General features: G+C 42.0%; 1 protein-coding gene across 1 annotated transcript in view; it reads left to right on the forward strand.

Moving 5' to 3' along the window:
- fat2 (FAT atypical cadherin 2) overlaps window positions 1-24342 on the forward strand; it is a gene marked incomplete at both ends in the record, with an annotated part of 141756 nt that overhangs the window by 82019 nt on the left and 35395 nt on the right. The window contains 6 exons of the mRNA XM_083980395.1: window positions 3376-3587; window positions 7390-7527; window positions 8316-8459; window positions 14315-14512; window positions 17276-17873; window positions 19653-19853. Coding sequence (XP_083836521.1) covers window positions 3376-3587; window positions 7390-7527; window positions 8316-8459; window positions 14315-14512; window positions 17276-17873; window positions 19653-19853 — 1491 coding nt within the window. The remainder of the gene's footprint in view (window positions 1-3375; window positions 3588-7389; window positions 7528-8315; window positions 8460-14314; window positions 14513-17275; window positions 17874-19652; window positions 19854-24342) is intronic.

Below are 24342 nucleotides of genomic sequence, written 5' to 3' on the forward strand. Positions count from 1 at the left end.
AATTAATAAAAAAACAAACAGGAAAAAGTAGTTCTTCTGAGTGGGGACTATTTCCTGAGGCGGATTAATCCACATGTGGCGCTCTGGTCGAGTCGTTGGCTGAGGTAGATGTTGTACCGAGTCACTGAGTGTGATGAAGGAACTCCACAGCTCAGGTTTTAGTTTTGGTCTCTTTACTGTTAAAATATAAAATAATATTTCCAAGTTTTTTGAGAGGAGAGGGACTTCTTCTTCTTCTTCTACTTCTTCCCTACACACCAGTGAAAGAGCTTTATCAAACAACTATTGTTGATTTTAAATAATTCAGTTGTAAACGTTATAAAATCATCTTCATCAGCTGACGACAGTGATGTGACCTGAGGAAACAGCTGATGTGTTTAATTTGGAAATGATTTAAAGAACAAATCCCATTTTCATCTATTCTCACAATTACATTGCTTGGTTTTTTTTAAATTGATTGATCCATTGACTGATATGTTTTTGATCTATAGTCATTATAATCAGAGTCAGAGTCAGTTTATTTGCCATTTGTGGAAGGAGACCACATTGGAAAAGGATTTGCCAAAGAGCTCAAACAGGAACACTTAGGACAGTAAGACAAATAGACAACATTTTGTTAAAGCAGAAGTGAGTGGTCCGGTCATTTTCGCTAATGCTGCGTTCCAGGCAGGCTTTTGAAATCGTAAATTACAGCTTCAAGTCACAACTTACGACTTTGTAGCGTTCCAGGCAACACACTCGTGTTTTTCCGACCTGTTTTACCGGTGAAAGTCACTATAACGGCCACTCGTAACTTCTGACCCGTGAACTCGTACCAGATCGAACTGGTACCACTTCACGGTCGGAAAAATACGAGTTTCCTTGAACGCACCATAACAGTCCTCGTCCCTACGTCACCACATTCACGGCGTTCCTTGGCTGCACACACAGCCCTGCATGCCATTCTCTCTCCTCATTGGATAAAAACTGTAGGATACGATAAATGTTTTCTCTTCGGCTCAGAGCAGAGCAGAGTGACTGACAGACCCGTGTTTCAGTCCAAACACTCTATGTAAGTGATTGCTGTCGGAAGATATAACTATTTAAGACTTATATTAACACAAATATATCACTTACTTCTGCTTTAATAAGACAATCAATAAACAGATACAATAGATAGAATAAAAAAGGACAATTTGCCCCCATGGATAGGCTGACGGTCACCAAGAAAAAGTACAGTACATATAGAAAGTGCAAAGTGTCTGCAGGAACATAATTCAACATGGGGGGGGGGGATTAAATGCGCGATTTTTGTTTGTTCAGGCTACGCACAGCACTAGGAAAAAAAACAGTTTGCATGCCTACAGTAGAGGAGGAGCATTTTATTAATGACAGTGTTTGATTGGTAGTGTGTGTGTGTGAACGTCTCTGTCAGGTGAAGGAGGATGTGACGATGTGGACGCAGCGGCGGCTCAATAACAGAGTGGACAGGAACCAGTGTGTCTCTCTCAGCGCGGCGACGCCTCCACATGTGGATGACAGATCACACGTGGAGGCTGCAGCCAGCTGTGGAGAGATTTATGGCTCCTGAAAGGTTAAACTCCCGGCTCCACTGAGCCGACCCGACTGAGAGTTCACTACATCTGTCACATGATACCACACGCACACACGCCACGCCGCCTCTGACTTATGGTGCTGATTATCAGTCATAGCAGCCGGCTGCTGCCAGAAGAGCCTCCATTTAAAACAGTGTGTTACATCTGTCTCTACATAATATACATGCTACATCCCAGTGTGCTGGTTGTTCACACTGAGCAGCAGCAGAGATTCACACTGAATCACTCATCTGGACTAAGAGTCTGTCAACACAAACCTGCTCCGCTTCCACGTCTACCTCTCTTTTTCATTATTATTATTATTATTAATAATAATGATTATAATGAACTTAAACACAAAGCAGTTAAAGAGGAACTCTGTAAGTCGCTTTATCGCTATTTTGGTCACTGTTTTCTCTAGGGCTGGGTTTAAAAAAAACGATTTTCCAATTTATATCAATCTTCATTTAAAGAGACAACAAGGAGTTTGTATTTGGTTATAAAAGAGTCTCATATTAATGTGGATGAATCTACGTTACCCACTTGTTAATGGGTCCATTTTCCATAAATATATCGTTTTGTCTTTATAGTTATTAGGGCTGACCCAAAGAAATCGAAAGATTCAAAGCTTCGTTCGTTGCCATGGTAATCGATCATGAAGTCCGTGATTTATTTTTTTTCCTTTTTGCACCGGTTCTCATCAGCAATTGTTACAGTACATTGAAATGAACGGGCTACTTGGCATCCTGGAAACCTGCCTAATAAGTTTTGGAGACTTGCAGTGTTTGTTTGCCGTTCATTCATCTGTCGAAGCTTCGAATATGATCGATTTTATGTCCGCGAATCATCGATTATCTAAATATGGTAATTGGGACACGCCACCGGATCGCCGTTTATGGTCGGAACTACGACGCTATCTGATCGTCTTCCAACCTCCGACTTTCATTCTTGATCAATGACAACATACTTGTCAAAATGTTTTCGCTTTCGTCCGTCTTGTGCCGGTCCAAGAATTTCACCGTGCAGGTGGAGGCTCATGGGAAATGTAGTGTTAAAACACTTTGCTTTCCAAAACTCCTCGTTGTCCCTTTAAAAGATCTGATAAGGATTCATAAAATCCTTAAATTGATCTTGATTAGTGGATCTAAACAACCTATTTTAAAAAGTTTTAATTAAAATCTTAAAATGAGGTGTAAATGTAAATGAGAGCTGGTGAAGAGAAGCTGAAGGAGGAGGAGGAGGAAGAGGAGGAGGAAGAGGAGGAGGGCTGAGCGACAACAGCTGATCCTGAGTCTGTGAGTTGTTCGCTCTGATCCTTCAGCTTCCCTCAAATGTTTGTAGCCGACAAGAGAAAGTTGAGCGCTGGACTGAATTGTAAATGGAGCCGAGCTGAGCTGCATGTTTTAGTGATGAAGGTGAATCTGAACCACACGGAACAAAACCAGAACCCTGCCGCACATGTGTTTTACAAATCCTAGTGTGTGTGTGTGTGTGTGTGTGTTTAATCTGCTGCAGGCTGCTCAGTGAACTCTGTGTTTGCTGTCAGAGGTGAGTGTTAAAAATTCAAGGATTTCATCAGCCGTAACAAATCCCCCAACATTAAATCAGTGCTCAGCGCTGCTCAGCCACCCGCTCAATAATGCAAACTAAACCATAATGCAGCTAACAGGTCTAACAGGCCTGTTAGTCCCACTTCCCCCAGACTTACACTGCTGTTTCTTATGCAGAGTCCATTTCCCGTTTCTCATGTAGATTTTTTGCACAAAAGTAAAAACTCCCTCTGACTCTGTGCCCGCTGCAGGTTTCCTGATCCTCACGGCGCCGCTGGACTTCGAGGTTTCCAGGGAGTACTTCCTGTCCGTGGAGGGGAGCCGAGGGAAGTCGTCCCTCAGCGACATCACCACGGTGATCATCAACGTGACGGACGTCAACGACAACGCGCCGGTGTTCGGACAGGGCGACTACAGCGCCGAGATATCGGAGGATCTGACGCCCGGAAGCCTGGTGATGAAGGTACAGCACACACACACACACACACACACACACACACACACACACTGTTACATATATGCCGCTGCATCTCAATAAACTAGAATATCATGGGAAAGTGCATTTCCATTTCAAATCAATCAGACCCAACCAAGTATTGAGTGCGTATAGATGGACATACTTTATAGAAGGTCAACATTTCCATATCAAAATTGCTTTTTTTTAAATTGGTCTTTTGACATACTAGATTTTAGGTCTTCATTAAATGTAAAAAGAAAAGAGAGAATATCCGCACACTGGATTAAGGCTCCCATATGTTTAACTGATAAATGCAACGTTTCGACCAAAGTGGTTTTCCTCAGGCAACTAGAGAACTGGCGTGACAGGTAGCAGGCAAATCACACCTCTGTCATTAATTAGATGGGCGGGCTTCAAGTGAGCCATATATGGGCAATTATAGGCCACTTAGTATGCACAGAGGTCAACACGTGTATTAAATGTAAGCCATAATCATTACAATGAAAATTAATTAATTTAATTAATCTATACAATGTATTAGTTTCACTTTTTGAATTGAGTTAATGACATTAATTAACTTTTCCATGATATTCTAATTCATTGAGATGCACCTGTACACTCACACATGCGCAAACACACATATATACACTGTATTTGTATGTTTATTGGACTATAAAGGTTCACAATTGAGTGTCAGAGTCTGTGACATGTTGACTGCAGCAGATGAGCTTTTATTTTGAAAAGCGTAAAGATCAGTACCTCACTGGTTGAAATCCATAATTTGGCAGTTAAACATATTTTTCTCTTTCTGCTGAAACAACTGAAGCAGCTGTTGAGACTTTGATCTGTCATTAAAAATACAGAAAATCAATTTGTCCATCAAGACGAGAGGAATATAAACTAATGTTCAGTGTTCAGCTTCATGAACAGGAGGAGAAGTAGAAAACACACTGACGACGATTAAATCTGGTGTTTGACCTGAATCCAGAGAGCTTGACGTCACGGTGACTGACAGCGGAGGTGAAGGTCACGTTGCACAAATTAACAGTTTATCGTCGTGAGTTTCTTGAAGTGCACACGGAGCGACGCTCGTTCATCACCTCAGGAATCTTTAATTGAATCACTGAATTAAATTATTTTTACTTTAAATTAAATATATTTCCAAGGTTCAATTTAAATGAAGGATATTCCTGCTGCTTCGTTATCTGTCCCTCCAGAACATCATTTACTGTGTTGAGCGCTCACTCTCTCTCACACACACACACACACACACACACACACACACACACACACACACACACACACACACACACACACACACACACACACACACTTGCAGTATATTTCTATCTCTGTGGGAACACTCAACACTGTTTAACCTTTTTTTTTTTTGAGAATTTTACCACTTCTTCTGTCTTTGAATGTTTTTGGAGAAATTGTACCACTTTTTTCCAGAGAATTTCTCTATAATGTTTCCAAAAAGTCACGCCATTGGCCCTAATTTGAATGTACAAAACTTTATTCAGTCTCGGAACAAATATTTGTGTATTTCTGGTGTTTCTGGTGGTCCGTGGTCTAATTTGTGTCAATTTTGGGGTCCTTGATCCTTAAAATAGTTTGAGAACCACTGGTGTAGAGTATAAACAGTATAAACTTTGTGTTTTGCATGTAGTCACTCACCTCAGATAGCCCAACTCTGAAACATCATGGAAAGACATTACTATCCGATCGCAGAGCGCCTGCTCTCCCCGCCACAGAAACAAACACTTTTTCCTTGTTGTGACCGTTTATTTTTGTTAAGTGGTTGTTTCTGTGGCGGGGAGAGCAGGCGCTCTGCAATCGGATAGTAATGTCTTTCCAGGATGTTTCAGAGTTGGAAAAACACAAAGTTTATACTGTTTCTACTCTACACTATATGAGTTCAGTGGTGTCTCTAAGGATTCCAGTCATGTACCAGAGATATTTGATTGTTTTTTGAGTGTTTATTGTGGAAAATTAATGGATGAATAAAAAGTTTTAGACAGAAACGCTGAGTTCAGTTCAACATAAGAGAAACAAGACTTTAATAATTAGATGCACAACAGAAACAACACGGCAGAACGAGATGATCTGGCAACATGTCAGAGACGCTCATGTGCAAAACAACAGGTAAAACACACACACACACACACACACACACAGACACACACACACACAGCAGCTACATGTCAGCCGTCATCTGTCAGGCCGGCAGCAGAGATAACGCAGCAATAACACAGCTCAGTGGCTCCGTGATGGTCACACCACGGCTCCATGATGAGGCTGTAATCACATGGCTTCATAGCTGACATTTCTCCTCCGTCCCTGCTTCCACACACACACACACACACACACACACACACACACACACACACACACACACACACACACACACACACACACACACACACACGTTTTCACCATCTAACTGCTCCGTCCGTCCGTCAGTGAGAGAACGATATGATTGGTTGTTGTTACTGAGCTGAAGGAGGAAGAGGAGGATGAAGGAGAGACGTGTCGTTTGCCCGTCTTCTTCTTTTGTTTGATTTGTTTGAAAGAGTTTCTTGGCTCAGTGATAATGTTTGATTAAATGTTGATCTCTGTGAGAAAAGACAAAAACAACCTGAGACAATGGGAACAAACTGTTTTTGTTGTCAAAGTCAAAGAAAAGAAGAAAAGCTGACGACGTCACAGAAACAAGATTCAAAGTGTTTCATTCAGAATGAATGAGCTCAAAGAGCTGAAGGTAAAACTACAATAAGAATATGAAATTATTAAAGGAGCAAAAGTCGTTAAGTTAATATCATCATTAGGAGTGTCCTCGACTAAGGATTTTCATAGTCGAATCTGATTTGTCAGATTTTGTCTTTAGTCGACTAATCATCGAATCATGTCGTTTTTTCCGTCATTGATTCAAGATCTCATTTGCGTCTTTATAAAAGTAACTGCTTAACAGGAAAAGTAATTATTGCGTTACTATAAATGCTCAAATATGTCAAATTACTAGGACTCGCCCCCCCCCCCCCCCCCCCCCCCCCCCCCCCCCCAACCCGAACCTCCTGTTTATCTGGAACTAACCACCTCTTCCACACACCGCTGATCCAAACCAGGGTTATTATAGTTAAATCAAACTAAAGTGAATGTCAGGTAACATCAGCTTAGTTTTAGTTTTGTTAGAGATGTCTAAAGCTGCAGGAAGAAAACACTACAGCTCAACATGGGACGACTTGGAGTCCGACCCACAGGGAGATAATAACCTGATGAGGAAGTTCATCTTCAGAGAGGCTTTCTCCTAATACCTGAAAAACTAAGACTAAGACTAGATTAAAAATAAAAACTAAACAAATACTGCTTAAACATTTGTTAAACTAACTACAACTAAACTGAAATAAAAAAGCAAACTATAATAACCTTGATCCAAACATCTGGTAGGTCTGTGCTGAGGAAGAGCCGACTGAGTGAGTTGGTTAGTTCCAGATTAACGGCTTTTTTCTGACCAGTTGATGAACTGAAACAAAATGCGTAAATAACTTTCACTTTAACAGGTGTATTATTTTGTGACGGGACTTCTTGAGGCAGGTAACAGCACATTTTATTGTCTGTGACGCTAATGCTGTTATAACAGGGGAAAACAGGAACTTTTTTGATTAATCGTGACTGAAAAAAGTAACACCGTTTATTTTCTTTCCATCACTGCAAATCAAAAGAAAAGACGAGGACATGAGAGAGAGAGAGAGTTTGTGAACGTGGAGCAAAGCATCATGGTCCTGCTCCCTGTGTTTCGCTGCAGGTCACGGCCACCGACGACGACGGCCCCGTCAACAACCTGCTGCGTTACTCCATCGTCAGCGGAGACGCCATGCAGCAGTTCAGCATCGACCCGCGCAGCGGAGAGATCAGCGTCAGGACGGCGGTGGACAGAGAGGAGGTCAGTGTGTGTCTGTGTCAGCTGTTCAGTTCAGTTGTAGCCATTTCTTCATTTTATGAGCAATGGCTATTTCCCTGGAGTCCAGCACATACAATTACAAATACAGTAAAAACATACAGAGTAAAACCAACATGAAAAAAACACACTACAATTATCCAGATATTGAAAGAAATTGTTAAACAGTTTAAAGATCTGCAGATACAACACAATACTTAAAGGTCCAGTGTGTAATAATTGTTGAGGTTTATTAGCAAAATCTGAATATACTACCTATGAATATATTTATATAAGTGTATAATCGCTATAAAATAAAATTAGTTTGGTTTCCGTAGCCTTATAATTATTCTTTTATATATATACAGTATATAAGTATACGGAAAATCTAGCCATCAGTCAGAGAGACGACTAGATTATCTCCTTTCTTTCTTTCTTTCTTTCTTTCTTTCTTTCTTTCTTTCTTTCTTTCTTTCTTTCTTTCTTTTTTTAACCTTTATTTAGATCTCGAGGGTCATTGAGGGTAAACGCCTCGTTTCCAATTACGTGGAGAGCACATCAAATCAAAACCGTCGCATAAATCACAATCATACAAATCAAATCAGCAGTCACATAGAACACAATCACACATCATCAGCAACAAAAACACTTTAAAACACATTTTTCAGTTTATTTTTAAAACCACTTTTGCTTACGGCTGACAGGAGCTCAGGTGGAAGAAGCCTGTTCCTCTCAACAGGTGTAAACACCAACCCAACCATCCTCCTCTCCTCCTCTGCCTCCTCTCCATCCAGACTCCTCACTACTCGCTGACGGTGCAGGCGGCAGACGAAGGAGATCCTCCGCTGTCGTCCGCCGTCCTCATCACCATCACCGTCGCCGACGTCAACGACAACCCGCCGGTCTTCTCCCAGGTCAACCACAGTCTGACGCTGCAGGTACGTCGCCATGTTTTAACGTCACGCCTGCACTTCTCCACTCACAGCAGGTTCCAGGAGGGAAAAGGAGGCGTTGTCGGAGGAGCCGGTGCATCATGGGAGTTAAGCCCTATTCGCACGGGATCAGTTTCACCTGGGGACCCGGGCCTGTCAGTAATTTGTAAAGTAAAAATTCCCCCGCAAATGACCTACTATATTTCACCAAAGACCGACGTCCTGTGGTAAAACTAGTCCCGTGCGAATCTGCATCTCAGTAATTGAGGGGCATTTTTTGTTTTTGTTGTGTTTATTGCACGCCTTTTCTACTTCTTCCCCGGTTGAAACCATAGCTACTGTAGCCTACGGGTTGAAACATGGAGGCTGCGCTGGAAATTATGAGCGGCATTTTCGAAGGCGTTTCAGGTGCAAACACGGGCTCATAATAAACAGTTCAGATCCATAAAAAGAGCGAAATTTAGGAGGATTTTGAGATGGATGACATGCGGCTTTCAACAGGCTTAATACAAATGCCGTGACGGCCTGTCATTGCGACAACAACTGCACTTTATTTACATTTGCTTCGCACATGGATGTGACAGCAGCGGATGTTACGATGTGCAGCTTTGACGTCATATCAGAGCCTTAATGTCAGTAAAATACAGACTTCACTTATCCCGTGCGAATGCACCACAAGAAACACAGACGTGGGGGGGTAATTTACAAATTACCAGACATCCCCAGGTAATACTAATCCCGTGCGAATAGGGCTTTACTCTCAACAGGAAGTGCTGACTTTAGAAAACTTTAACTTTTTAAAAATCCCACTGTTTCTTCTCTATTTAATTACATCTTGAGCGCAACTGAATGGCTCATTTAAACCAGTCATAAAAACGTTTCATCCCATTTGCTTTCAAAACAATCCATCAAGCGTTTGCCCCCCGGTCGTCGTTTTGCCTTAATTCTGTTTTTATTAATTGATTTGGCGCCTGCGGGACACCGTAGGCGCCTCCTCAGATTGTTTTCAGGGTGTTTTTGTGGTTGAGGCAGAAAAAGCAGCTTTGTGTTGTGTTGTGTTGTGTTGTGCTGTGTTCAGGAACCAGCCACTTTTCACAGCCCACAGCAGTTCAACAACTGTCGGCCCCCCGCCGCCCCCCCGCCCCCGCCGCCGCCGCCGCTGTCGGAGGGAAAACGCCGACCTCACACAAACAAACCGCATCGACACAAAGTCAACAAGTGAAATGTAAAATAACAAATTCACCCGCGGTCGTCTGTTCATCAGCTCCAACAAAACACCCCCTGGTTCCCAGAGAGAGGAGGAGGAGGAGGAGGAGGAGGAGGGAGAGGAGGAGGAGGAGGAGGAGGAGGAGGAGGAGGAGGAGGAGGAGGAGGAGGAGGAGGAGGAGGAGGAGGCAGCGGCTGCATTCATGTGTGAAATTTGACAACTCAATAAAAAAGTCTGAGCAGGAGTCGGAGTTCTCGGAGAGTTCAACAACAGAGAGAGAGAGTTTCTCTGTGTGGATCAAAGCAGCAGGAAGATCAGCTGTGTGTGTGAGAGAGAGAGAGAGAGTGGCCCAATCCCATTTCTCTTCCCTTAACACTAGTACTCGGTTTCGAGTGGCCTCCAAAGGGAGATACCCCTTGACGATGGAGTGAGAAGTAGAGGCCGTGCCGTAGTCCGTTGCAGTGGAAAAACTATTGCTCACTGGTAGGCAGAAAGGTGCGTCGGAGAGGGAGGAGACACACGTGGACTAGAAACTCCCGAACACTTTTCCTCTTACTTGCAATAGTATTTATTGTTAAACCAGCACTAAGTAACTTTTCAACTTTTCTTCATAAAATATTTTTATAACTTTTGTGATGATACATCGACTTACAACAAGTTGAATGACACCTCTGTCGTGGTCTGAGGGGGTCTGTATCTCTTTCTCTGGCACTAAGCAGCTTTAAGGAGCATGGTAGGAACCCTGCTCTCACTTAAGTTTCACTTTCACTTTTGCGAGTCACAACAAGGAGGGAACAGGCAAAACTGCACTTTAGCAATGGATTATGTTTGTGTTTTCACTTTGAAATGATCCACTGGAAACAGAAACTTAGTTTTGATGTCTTCTGTTAATTTTAATGCAGGATATTTACAGGGCTTCACGCTAGTGTTCATGGGAAATGGAGTCTTCCTTCAGGCAAAACACTACCGCTTTGGTCCACAGGCGCCGCCAAACTCAACCAAAACTGAAAGTTCTTTAGTACTGCTTTAAAAGGCCAAGGTTTCGGTTATTTAACCCTCTTCAGGGCGTCAAACAGTGTCTTCATGTTTGAAAATGCCGTCTCCAGCTGTTCGCGTGGCCTTTCATGATCTTCCTTCGTTTGACAAATCAATGACGAAGAAATGCAGGAAACAGAAGGTGGCGAATCTGGCGATAATGCGCCTGAAAAGCTGGTGGCACCCACAATAACGGAAAGAGTTCACAAAGTATCGTGGGTCATTTCATCTTTCACTATTTTCGAAGTCTGCCTCCGACCTCCCTTTGATTTAAAGGAGAATTCCGGTCATTTTTGACCCCTAAATCGTAAATCCTACGGTCAAAATCGAGTGGAAGTGGGGGAAATGGGACAGGGCCTGTGTGTCTGTGTGTGAAGGAGAGGTACATACAATAAAGTCTGACCTGAGAACTGTATGAAAGGTGTGTGTGTGTGTTGCTTGCAGGACGTCAGTGGCACCTTTTCACCTAACATCCCATAATAACAGGGCCGACGCCGCCGGTGTGGAAAAACTTTTAACAGGCGATTTAACCTCCTCTTCTGTGTGAGAGAGTTTGTGACGTCGCTGCCTGCAGGCCTGTGTGTGTGTGTGTGTGTTTGTGCCTCGTTCTTCCAGCTGTGGTTTTGGACGCAATTAAAAGTCGTCCCTGCCAGTTCCCCATCGTTTGGCCTCGTCGTGAAGGAAGCGTTGTCGGGCAGATGGTTGTTACTCCGACCCAGAGAGGAGCTGTCAGTCCGGGTGCAGGTGTTTGCACGACGACGCCGGTGGCAGCGTCGTCTCTCCGACCGCCAGTCGCTGTCGGACACCAACCTCGGCGACTGGCTCAACTGTCGCCGGCGCTCCGCGGAGAGTTTGAGCTCCTCTCTGACAGCAGCAGATGGAAAGGTGATGTGGAGAGGGAGCGGTGATAAATCATCGCTTGATACCTGCGCTCCTGGAAAACGCTGACTGGAAGTTTGTCTTCACTTCAACACGTCACACAGACACATGAATAATCACACGAATGTGATGTGAACACGTTTCACTCCCCAAATTTGAGAGAATTAAACTCCACTCAGGTTCCTGATGTGTTTGGTTCTGCTGCCGTCGACGGCTCCGAGGAAGACGAATTACAGAATGAAATCAGGTTTGACAGCAGCAGCGGCTCATCTTCACCACAGAGAGGATGTGATGTGTCATGAACCTCGTTTCCACCGCAGGAACTTTCTCCAGGAGCTTCCAATCACAAGAACCAGGGTTTAAAGGGGATGTGTTATGGAAATATCACTTTTTGAAGGCTCTTTAACATAAATATCACTTTTTGAAGGCTCTTTAACATATGTGTTCTACCTTCCGGCCCCCAAAATGTGAGAATTGACCCAAAAAAATCAGTAGTTTTCAGGCTCCTGAGGTTGAAACCCTTGTGGTTTTATGAGCTGTTCCTCAGTTGTCTGACAATGATGTCAATAGTTTTTGAATTTGCATAATGTAGCAACCTGCAACCTGTAGAGGGGGCGGGGCCTGGTGAGCAGTGGCTCATTTGCATTTAAAGGGACAGACACTGAAACCAGCTAGTGGTGTGCATCTTCACTGGCCACACGATTCACTTCGATTACGATTCTACGAGTCTACAGTTCAGTTCAATTTGATTATACAATGCATTTTGATGCATTGAAATGCATTCCGATGCATCACATCCTCACTTTTCTATGGTGCCACACATGGCTTTTTCATAAATTAATATTAATTGTAAAAAATAATGTGATAAGATTTTATTTAAATAAAATTAAATCGAAAATATCTTTTGAATGCATTTCCACAATACAGCAGCTTCCTTGTAGTCTGAACACACAAAGAAAAAGAAAAAGGCCTATAGCCTACTTAAAGGTGCACTTGTTAATCTCTCAAAAACAAAACGTAAATCTTGGTGTTGTGCTTTAAAATAACATAAATCGCTGTATCTGTATGTGAACAACATCATCAAACTTGAATGAATTATTGATTCAGAATCGTCCCATTAAGAATCTCAATGCATCTTTGCAACGATTATTTTTGGCATAGCTAGAACCAGCCGTTCTGAAGTTTGATCCTTGAGGTATTTTGACCAAAGCATGTCACCTGGGAACTATTTTAATTTGTGGAAAAGGTGCATACAATAATATGTCTGCTTTAAATTTAGATCTTGGTTAATTGATCTACCCACAAAATCATTCCTAGTCAGATGGAGGTTCAGGATCTTCGGTCAACATCTCTGATTGGCCGAGTACTCTCTCTGCACTTTATTTTACCCAGAAGCCGCAGCTGCACAACGACGGTTTTGTTTCAATCCAAGACTCTTCTTTCATTGTGATTCGAGAAGAACTCTACCTCAGAAGAAAAGTGTACGACAGACGCATGGACAACGAGCTCCAGGCCTCACTCGGCATTTATGAGAGAGATTATTTCCAGCGGGGAAACGGGAATCAGTGACCCACGATGGAAATCTTCCCGTGACTGGAAGCCGCGGTGGAAATGCAGATGAAGACGAACGACGGGAAGCGTTTTTCAGTTTGTGAAGAAACGTGGAGCTGAAAGAGAAAAAGCTCCTTCACTGGACATCACTTATTCTCTCCATGTGTGAGCCGCTGCCTCCTGCTGCATCCCAATCGCCCACAAAGAAATAAAGCATGTGAACCTCCTCCATCATTAATGCCTTGCTCAAACCACTGACCTGCACAACCTCGACACACACACACACACACACTTGTCTTGAACTTTCCTTGACGGTCCAGGAGTGTGTTTTTGAAAGACGGTGCTTTAATTGAAATTTTAAAAACAGAGGTGTTTCATGTTTCAGTCCATTAACTCCAAACTGTGAGTCGACTCCTGAAGCTCGCTCCAAGTTTTTAGATTGATAACCTACAACTCCAAGTCAGTAGCGCAAGAAAATCAACATGCAGAGCTCTTTAAGGCTGCGGGTAGGTGATCCATCACTGTGATCGGACCTGGTGCCGAGAGGAATGAAGTTCAATTTATTTATCTTTTTTTATTTTGGCTCGCAGCCCCCACACACAGATCTCTGGTCTCGGAGCATTTAACGCACACGTAAAGTCTGTGTAAGGTTAGTATAAAACCAGAAAAGCAAGAATTATTCATAACATGGGATATAGAGAACACACCAACAGATTGTTGATTGAATCAGGAATACTGAAACACAAAGGTATTACCAGAAAATCTACAAAAACAGTTTGTTTTAAGCTCAGAGGATGACGAACACCGGGAGAATATTTCATTTCAAAGACCAGTTTGCACCAGAAATAACAATTAGAACTTATGACAAAAGTAATTAATGACTCGCAAACTCTTTTTATTGATGCAAAAATGTCAGATTGAAACTTTGTTTGTGTGTTTTGTTTTGTTTTGTTTTGTATTGTTTGCTCAGTGACTGATTTACAGATTATTTCAGAATAACTATGTCCTGAGTAATGGGCAGGCGATATAAGATGTATCTTCTCCCTCCTTCTTTCCAACCAGCGAATAAGAAAGTGTTATGTTTTGGTTTGTTTATTGGAAAAAATCGTGAAAATACCTTGGCTGGAACAAATAATAAAAAAAAAAGAAATTAAAAATAATTGAGATGAATGAACTGTGTGTCCTGCAGGAGGGCGAGTCGGTGGGCAGCACCATCCTCCAGCTGGTGGTGATGGACAAGGACACGCCCAAGAACGGCCCGCCCTTCTCCTTCCACATCGTCAGCGGCAACGAAGACCGGCGTTTCCACGTGGACCAGGGCGGCCTGCTGTCGCTCTCGGCTCCGCTCAGGAAGAAGGTCAAACCCAGGCATCAGCTCAAGATACAGGTGAGACGACAGCGGAAACAAACGATCCGATCCCACATCTGTCACATCTCAACACTTCACTTCACTTCACTTCACGTCTCTGTGGGAAACTTGTGATTATAAAATGAAAATGTCACAGACGGTCACACTCTGAGGAAGCCGATGTCCAGATATGTTGGTGCTGGTTCAGTGACGACGCGCTGGCGCAGCAGAGTCTCTCCTCTGTATGAACAGTTTGAGCTGTAAATTCATACCACACCTGATGATACACTGCAAAAACTCAACATCTTTCCAAGAATATTTGTCTAATTTCTTGTCAAAACATGCCTTGAACGCACCATAACTTCTTGTCAGCCGATGGAGTTAGCAGCCCCCGCCCTCGTCATGGATCTATTGGTCCTCGTCCCTACGTCACCACATTCACGCGCATCCCTTGTCTGCACACACAGAGAGGACTGCCCCTTTATGCCGTTCTCTCTCCTCATTGGATAAAACTTGTAGGATACAAGAAAAGTTTTCTCCTGGGCTCAGAGCAGAGCAGAGTGACTGACAGACCCGTGTTTCGGTCCAAACACTCTATGTAAGTGATTGCTGTCGGAAGATACAACTATTTAAGACTTATATTAACACAAAAATATCGCTTACTTCTGCTTTGACTCATTGAGTGCCAACCACGTAATTTCTCATTTTTCGTTCCCATGCGTTGAGTGCCAAAAGCGTAATTTTACGTTATTTGCTTTTTTTTTTAATTATGAAAATAGACACTTTAACACACCTTTATGTGTAAATTTGGGGACTCTACGACGAGCAGAACTGAAATAGATGACGATCAAAGACTCATGACAGCTCACAATCTGGAGGTTTTTATCATAACTCGGCTTTTACAAACCGAGTTGCCGGTACACTTGACTAAAACTTTGGAAAGGAGCACGGCACTCAATGTAACTCATATGAGTAAATTTACTTGTTTTTAGATCATTTTCACTCGTTTCAAACAGATTTTCACTTGAAATAAGTAGAAGAATCTGCCAGTGAAAGCAAGTTCTTTGTCTTCAAGTTGAGCTGTTTCTTCTTATACACTGCAAAAACTCAAAATCTTACGAAGAATATTTGTCTTATTTTTAGTCAAAATGTCATTTCTAGTCAAAACAAATCTAATTATACCTAAAATAAGACTCATCACATAAAAAGCAGCTTGTTTTTAGGCACTTTTTACTTCTTTCAAGCAGATTTTCACTTGAAATAAGTAGAAAAATCTGATAGTGGAGCAAGTTTTTCTTTCTTATTACTGTATAAAAACACAAGGAACTTTCACTATCAGATTTTTCTACTTATTTAAAGTGAAAATATACTTGAAAGAAGTAAAAAGTGTCTAAAAACAAGCTACTTTTTAATGTGATGAGTCTTATTTTAGGTATAATGAGATTTGTTTTGACTAGAAAAGACATTTTGACAAGAAATAAGACAAATATTCTTGGTAAGATTTTGAGCTTTTGCAGTGTATAAGAAGAAACAGCTCAACTTGAATCCTTAATCACCTTCCTTCAGTTTAAAGCTCCCTTAATAAAAACCGAAGGAACAAAAAGGTTATTGAGAGGTCAGAGTGTTCACGGCCGTTTGAGATGATGAAATGAAGACGTTTCTGAGTTCAGCTGAATATGCACATCAGTGGGCGACGGTTCGGTGAAAATGTTTTTTAAGGATTTAAAACTGCAGAGTTATGATATTCAGATACAAGAGAGAGAGAGATTCCCTCTGGTCCAACTCCACAACGTCTAGAGAATCGCTGCACACAAACAGGAGAGAGGAGGACGGAGACATCATCAGTATCAAAGTGAAACTAATCAGTGTTAGAGAACTGTGACTCATCAGGTTTTTTTTGTTCCTTCCTGCAGCACAGTGAGGCTGCTTCTTCAGACTTTCTTACCCTGTCGCCTGGCAGAGAGAGGACTGAACCGCCGCTGATCGTGCCGTTTAGTTTAGTTTTATTCATTTGCACCATATAAATAAAGGACAATTGCAAAAACGGTAATGAAACAAGAATAGGAACATCGAGGGAGGTTAAAAACCCCATATGGGCTTATACAAAACACCTCCCCCAAAAATACGCAAAGATTCAAAAACAATTCAACAACAACAACAAAAAAGAAAGCAACATAAGTGCCTTTTTATAGCAAAAAAAGTCAAATGAGTATTTATAAGTGTAAAAAGACTCAATTTTTGCAAAAACTAATTTCTTGTCAAAATGTCTCACTTCTAGTCGAAACTAATCTCTCTACACTAATAAGACTCATCACCTAAAAATTAACTTGTTTTTAGATCATTTTCACTTGTTTCAAACTAATTTTCACTTGAAATAAGTAGAAAAATCTGCCAATGAAAGCAAGTTTTTTTGTGTGTTTATAATAAGAAAGTAAACTTGCTCTACTGTCACATTTTTCTACTTATTTCAAGTGAAAATATGCTTGAAAGAAGTAAAAAAAAAAAAAAAAAAAAGTGTCTAAAAACAAGCTACTTTTTTATGTGATGAGTCTTATTTAAAGTATAATTAGATTTGTTTTGACTAGAAATAAGACAAATATTCTTGGTAAGATTTTGAGTTTTTTGAGCAGTGTAGATTCACCTGGAGTCTGATCTAATGATAAATACACTAGGAAAGGAAACTAGTGATTGAAACTAGAGATTGAGAAGTTATTGTGAATTATCAGCACATCACAGTTAGAAAATCAAAAAAGATCATTATCAGAGTGATTTGCTGTTAACTGAGATCTTTGCTGCGTCCAGGTGACGGACAGCGGACACCCGCCCCTCTCCTCCATCTGTGTGGTCAACATCAACGTCACGGAGCAGAGCAAGTACCCTCCCTCGGTGGTTCCTCTGGAGGTCTTCATCACCACGTCGGGGGGGCTGTTCGCCAACCGGGTCATCGGGAAGCTGCACGCCTCGGACCAGGACCTGCAGGACGTCCTGGCCTACCGGCTGGTGTCGGAGAGTCCCGACGGAGGGAGGTTCTCCGTGGACCTGAGCGACGGGAAGATCTGGGCCGACGAGAACCTGGAGGAGGGATCGTACTCTCTCAACGTCAGCGTGAGCGACGGGAAGTTCAGCGTCTGGACCGGGGTCAAAGTCCACGTGTGGGCGGCCGACCAGAGGACGCTGGACGGCGGCCTGACGCTGCAGCTGGCGGGGATGACGCCCGAGGAGTTCCTGGGGGATCACTGGAGAGGCCTGCAGCGCAGCCTGGGCCAGGAGCTCAGTCTGCCCCGACAGGAGCTGCAGCTGGCCAGTCTGCAGCAGCAGCAGCACCAGGTCCTGGAGGCGCTGCTGGTCCACCGGCCGCAGAGCGGACCGGCCCAGCCTCTGCCCACCAACAGACTCCCAGGTGAACATTGTATTATTTATAATCAGATTAATAGGTCAGTCCGATTCAAAATGTCTCATGTAAACACCTTAGCGGATTCGATTCACCCGGATCTGATTACATTTCCAATCGGATTGAAAGAGGTAGTCTTCGCCGACTTATAATTGATTGATTCTTTTAATGACCACACAGCCAGGCTGGTGGAATTTGCTTCCAGTACAGCTTATAGTGATTCTGGATGCTCTATTGATGATGCGCTGTAATTCCTTCTTTGAAAGTGTATCAAGACTGCTGAACCAGACTGTAATGGATGAGGTGAGGATACTTTCAATGATGGCTGTGCAAAAACGGAGCAGGAGATGGGACCTGACTCTGAACTTTTTGAGCTGTCGGAGATGGAAGAGTCTTTGTTGAGCTTTTTTGTAGATGTGTTCTGTGTTGATTTTCCATTTTAGGTTATTGGTGATGTGTGTTCCGAGCAGTTTGAATGACTCAGTGATGGAGATGGGTTCACCTTTAATGAACGACTGAGGGCGCTTATAAACGGCCGAATAGAGTGGATTATTCATTCTGCACATACACGCCCTAGTAGGAGTCACGTATTGACGTTCATGGGAAATAGGAAACAGGAAATAGGAAAGTCAAAGCAGTGCTGCCAACTTTGCAACTTTTTTTTGTCAAAAGCGACTAGCGACAAATCTAACGACTTGTCCTGGTGTTGTTGAAGACGTTTGTGGTTTGGAGACTCTGACGTGAATTTATTTAATTAGCAGCCAACTAAACATCTTCAGCAGCTGAGCCCCAGAACTCACCTGTAATCAGCTTTTTTATTTTTATTTTTTATTTATTATTTTTATCGGCTTTTTCAAAAAAAAAGTTAACAGCTCAACATAACAGGACACTACAAGAAAACCAAGTACAGTAATAGACATGGTAACGAGAAAATAAAAAACATTTAGAAAGATTAGCACGTTATGATGGTCCTGTGAGGTAAATGGAAAAAGTTATCTGAGGAGCCACGTATTGTGAATCTCAATTTTTCACGTTTAAAGGGATAGTTCAACATTTTGGCAAATTGGCCTATTGCCATAATCGCTATAGTCATAGCAGTAGGTTCATTACCTTTAATTGTCAGTGTAAGCTATTCTTAGAACGGAGGAGCGGAGCAGAAGGCTGCTCAGGGCTACGCTATGGAGGCTAAGGGAATTTCTTGGTTTTCCTCATCAAACTCATCAAATACACAATCCAACAACTCCAAAAGGCTGTCGTGGACAAGTTGTGAGCTGCACATTCACCACGCTATGAGATAATAATGGAATGTTACGAAACTGAGTTGTTTTAGAGGTAAATTCATGCAAAACCGCTGATGCGCGTTGCGTTCAGGGACAGTTTTTCAGCAAGCAGTCTCTGTATTTACCTCGAAAACGGCTCCGTTTCGTAACGTTCCATTATTATCTCATAGCGTGGTGAATGTGCAGGTCACAACTTGTCCACGAAAGCGTTTTGGAGTTTTGGGATTTTGTATTTGATGAGTTTGATGCAGGGAAACCAAGAAATTCCATTAGCCTCCATAGTGTAGCTCTGAACAGCCTGCCGCTCCGCTCCTCCGTTCTAAAAATAGCTTACACCGACAAATAAAGGTAATGAACCTACTGCTATGACTATAGGGATTATGGCAATGGGCCATTTTGCCAAAATGTTGAACTATCCCTTTAAGGAGCTGTGTAACTTTTTCCAGTTGAGAGGAATCAGTTGTACCTGATTAAGCCGTTAATCTGGACACGTTTCCCTCTGATGCAGGTATCATCTCAGAGATCGAGGACTCTCTGAGCCTCAGCGTCCTCAGGGTGAGTCACAACGGCTGTCTGGGAACCAGCTGTCCGCCACGAGGCTGCAGGAACGCCGTCCGGCTGACGGGAGAGAGACTGGGCCATTTCACCACCGCCAGAGCCGGTTACATCACCCCGCAGCACACCTGGGAGAGCATCTGCCCATGTAACGGTACGTCTGTGTGTGTGTGTGTGTGTGTGTGTGTGTCTGACATCGAAAATCACTTGAAAGCATAACAGAGAAAACAGAGGTGAAGCCACGTTTCTACTTTTCTTTGTTCCTTCATCATGGAGAATAGGTTTTGGTAACACTTTATTTTAAGGGGTCGTTGTTCCTGTGTATCTACCTAATTAATTACAGTGTAATTACCTATGTAACCGTATGTAATAACATGTACTTACATTGTAAATACATAGTGTATTTTCGTGTACTTACAGGTCCTTGTTACACTTGTAATAAGAAATGCTTGTGCAAAGAGAGAGGCCACTTTGGCATTTCTTATTACAAGTGTAACAAGGACCCGTAAGTACCCCAAAATACACTATGTAATTATCAATTAATCAATCAATCAGGCTTTATTTGTATAGCACTTTTCATGCCCATGGCAGCTCAAAGTGCTTTACATGTTAAAAACAAGCAATATAGGGGACACATATTGGGAGACATAGGGAACACATGTTAGGGAGACATACATAGATTCGCAAACACATACACATTCACACAATAATTTTAGAACATTGGATTTTATCGGGGAAACGCTATCTAATACTCACTCATTTGCAGTGGGGAAAACACTAGATAAAATGAAGTAAAATAAGTAAAATTGAGAAGACGAGAAAGGCACTAGGTAAAATGAAATAAGATAGATAGAATGAGAGGATAAGAGAGATACTAGATCAAATGAGGTAAAATAGATAAAAAGATAAGACCAGAAAGACACTAGGTAAGAATAAGCAGGTGTAGTGGGATAAAATAGAAAAAAGAATGGGTGAATTAAGATAGAATAAAAAAGATAATAATAGTAAACAAATAAATAAGAAGATAAGATAAATTAGATTAAATGCATGTTTCAAAATAATAGAAATAGTACGAATCAGTTGAAAGCAAGGCTAAAAAGGTAGGTACATTTACAATGTAAGTACATGTTATTACATACGGTTACATAGGTAATTACACTGTAATTAATTAGGTAGATACACAGGAACAAGGACCCCTTAAAATAAAGTGTTACCTAGGTTTTATTCTGTTTTTTATCTGCATTAAAGGTCTAATGTGTAGGAATTCCCCCCATCTAGCGGTGCAGTTGCATATCTGAACGTATTCTTGATGTTGCATTCACGTGAAATGGGGCAGACGTCAGACAGACAACAGACGCTGCATGTAACAGGATAAACAAGCGTCTATGTAAACAAGTCCTGACAACATGTTGTCATGGTGATGTGGTATTGTTTTAGTAAAATGACATCCGGTCGGTTTGCCGACGGCCGTCTGCCTGACTGCACCTGAATGCAACACCGGTGCCTCCGTCCTTCCTCACACTACACAGTGGTGACAGTTTTAACAGGCCGTTTCCGTGGTTACCTACGGTCACGATGCAACATGGCCGCCTCGGTTCGGTGCGTCGCCCACTTATGTATTTGTAACGACTTGAAACAACTCATTCTAAGGAACCAGAAAGCTTTCATTTGTATGCGGGTGTGATTCCACTTCAGTGAAATACGGATTTATGAAAGACAGGTTTGATTTTTGGTAATAAAAAGCCAAATAAGTTACAGACTGGGGATTTAAGTAAAAGTGTTGCAGAGGTTTTACAGTAAATAAGAGGAAAAAAGCAGCTGCACTATGAATAATAAACGGAGCAGAATAATAAAATGACACGTTGTTCCTGTGGAAGCGCTGCATCGCTGCAAACAAACCAGATTACAGAGTTTTATTATTTCATTTCACTCTCACTGTTTTTATCCACCATCTGCTGTTAAACACATCTGTACAGTGTGTTCAACTCTCTCTCTCTTTGTGCTGTTAGTACTTGAAAACCACCAGTTACTGAAAGAGACCGACAGCTTCGGCTACAGACAGTTTAACATTTCTGGAGCTCATCTCGTCTCCCATCTGCCTATCGACTGTGTCAATTTGTCTCTGCGCCTCTGACCTGCTGCTTTCTTGAACGCCAGACGGACATTTTTTTGTTGTTTAGTTGTGTGTACATACATACACAGACAGAACCGGAGCAGTAAATCCTCAGATTTCACGCTGGGACCTAACCTGGCTTCGATCACAGAACATCTGAACGTGTGATCAGATGGCCGTCGGTGATTGGACCGGCATTCCTCTGAGGATTAAGTGAGACAAAGTCAAAGTCAGAGAGACAAACTCTGTATCAGCTCGTTGAGTCCTCGTCCTCCTCCAGAACATGAACGCGTTATCAACACAGTATTTTGACTATCGCAGATCCTGAACCACGGTGAACTGAATAAAGAGGTGGAGGTGGCGTGTGAGACAAGAAAAACAAGTGTCTTAAAAAGCACAAGTACAGATGGTGAAGACAGTTCGTGCTCTGAAATAGGGATCAAACGGCTTCTTGTTTCCATTTCAGTTCTTTGAAGGAATAGTTCACCAAAAAATGAAATTCAGTCATTAGTTGACTCCCCCTCATGCTGATGAATACTCCAGAGTAGTTTTTTATTCCTCTAAGTGCATCTGGAGACCCGAGAGGCCGGTTCATAGTCCAACCAAAACTTTATATGAGTGTCATAGCGCCCGACACAAAAACGTCCATAAAACTACACAACAACCATTTAATATTCCTCAACACTGCTCATCCGCTGCAATCCAAGTGTCCTGAAGGGAGATAGTCCAGAGTTTACCCGAAACGGCGTCATTTAGGACATTTTTACAGCCTAAACAGTCCTGTATTGTGCTCTGACGTTCACGCGGCCCAGACAAATTCAATACAGGACTGTTTAGGCTGTAAAAATGTCCTAAATGAGGTTGTTTCCAGTAAACTCTGGACTATCTCCCTTCAGGACACTTGGATTGCAGCGGATGAGCAGTGTTGAGGTTTCTCTCATATAAATTTTTTATTGGACTAGGAACCGGCCTCCCGGGTCTCCAGATGCACATTGAGGAATTAAAAACTACTCCGGAGTATTCATCAGCAATTTTGAATTAGAATTTCATTTTTTGGTGAACTATTCCTTTAAATAACCAAATAAATACATGACGTCAACATATCAAGACACAAAGCCACAATATACTGGACAAAAACGCAGCTCTTGGCATCATGAGTGATAAATGTCCTGTCTCCTGTCTCCTCATTTAAATCAATAACCCAGGCATTGATAATAGATCAATAGACGAGCTGTAACGATCGATGCCAGAGATCGTTTGGAACAGCTGCTGCTTCTTTGGTTCTCGCTGTGAACTGACATCGTTGTGCAGCACTGATGACATTTTATTTTCTTGACTCAAGTAATTGAAAAGTAATTAATTAGAGCAACACTGGCTGCAGCCGCAGAAAACTCTTTAAACGGAGAACGGCTGTCGTAAAAGTCCAAACTGTTTGACTGAGGATGTAGGAACATTTTCAAAAACCATTATAAGTCGACACTTAATGAATTATTTTCCTACTTTTTGATTATAAAGTTGAACTTTTCTGTTAGTGTTATGTGTGGTTAACTGTCCTGTCTCTACTGGTCTCTACTGGAGTCTGCTGAGCCGGTGAACAAACTGCGGTGCGTTTAAAGTCTCTTCAGAGCCGTGTGCGTTCAAATCCCACAGTAGTCTACTTGCCAACAATGAGTACCCGGAAATGTTGAGTACCCCAAAGTTTTATGTTAGAAATATATAGTATGGGTCCCCAGTATTCAGAAACTGCCGGATGCTAACTTATATATATTGGGCAATTAGCACAATTGACATAATTAGCATAAATTAGCATAATTGCCTATATGGGCAATATTTCAACAAAATTGACTTGGCTGATCTGGGCAATATTGGAGTGGTTTTAGGGGTTATTGATGATGCTGAATCCATTTCTGACATTTTCAAAATTCAAAATGGCTGTCTAAACCGGTAGTGACCAGATTTAAACCGCCAGTGGGCCGATTTTGATGGATTTCAATCTGGTCCCTTCCGGTTTAGACAGCCATTTTGAATTTTGAAAATGTCAGAAATGGATTCAGCATCATCAATAACCTCTAAAACCACTCCAATATTGCCCAGATCAGCCAAGTCAATTTTGCTGAAATATTGCCCATATAGGCAAATATGCTAATTTATGCTAATTATGTCAATTGTGCTAATTGCCCAATATATATAAGTTAGCATCCGGCAGTTTCTGAATACTGGGGACCCATACTATATATTTCTAACATAAAACTTTGGGGTACTCAACATTTCCGGTTACTCATTTTTGGCAAGTAGACTACTGTACTGTAGGAGAAGTAATTTTTTTTTCGGCAGCAGACTTTGGGAACATGTTGTTTCTGAACCTTCCCACAGGCTTCATTAAAGTTTCATCTTAGAAGCACAAAAAAAAAAAAAAAAAGCAGATTCGCTCCCTTTTGCAGTTGAATCATCATTGATCTGATCTGTCCATTCATGAATCCACTGACTCGTCTTCCTGCACTTCGTGATAAAACTTGCTCCAGACTTCACT

This window comes from Trachurus trachurus, assembly GCF_905171665.1.
Source record: "Trachurus trachurus genome assembly, chromosome: 10".
NCBI lineage: Eukaryota > Metazoa > Chordata > Actinopteri > Carangiformes > Carangidae > Trachurus > Trachurus trachurus.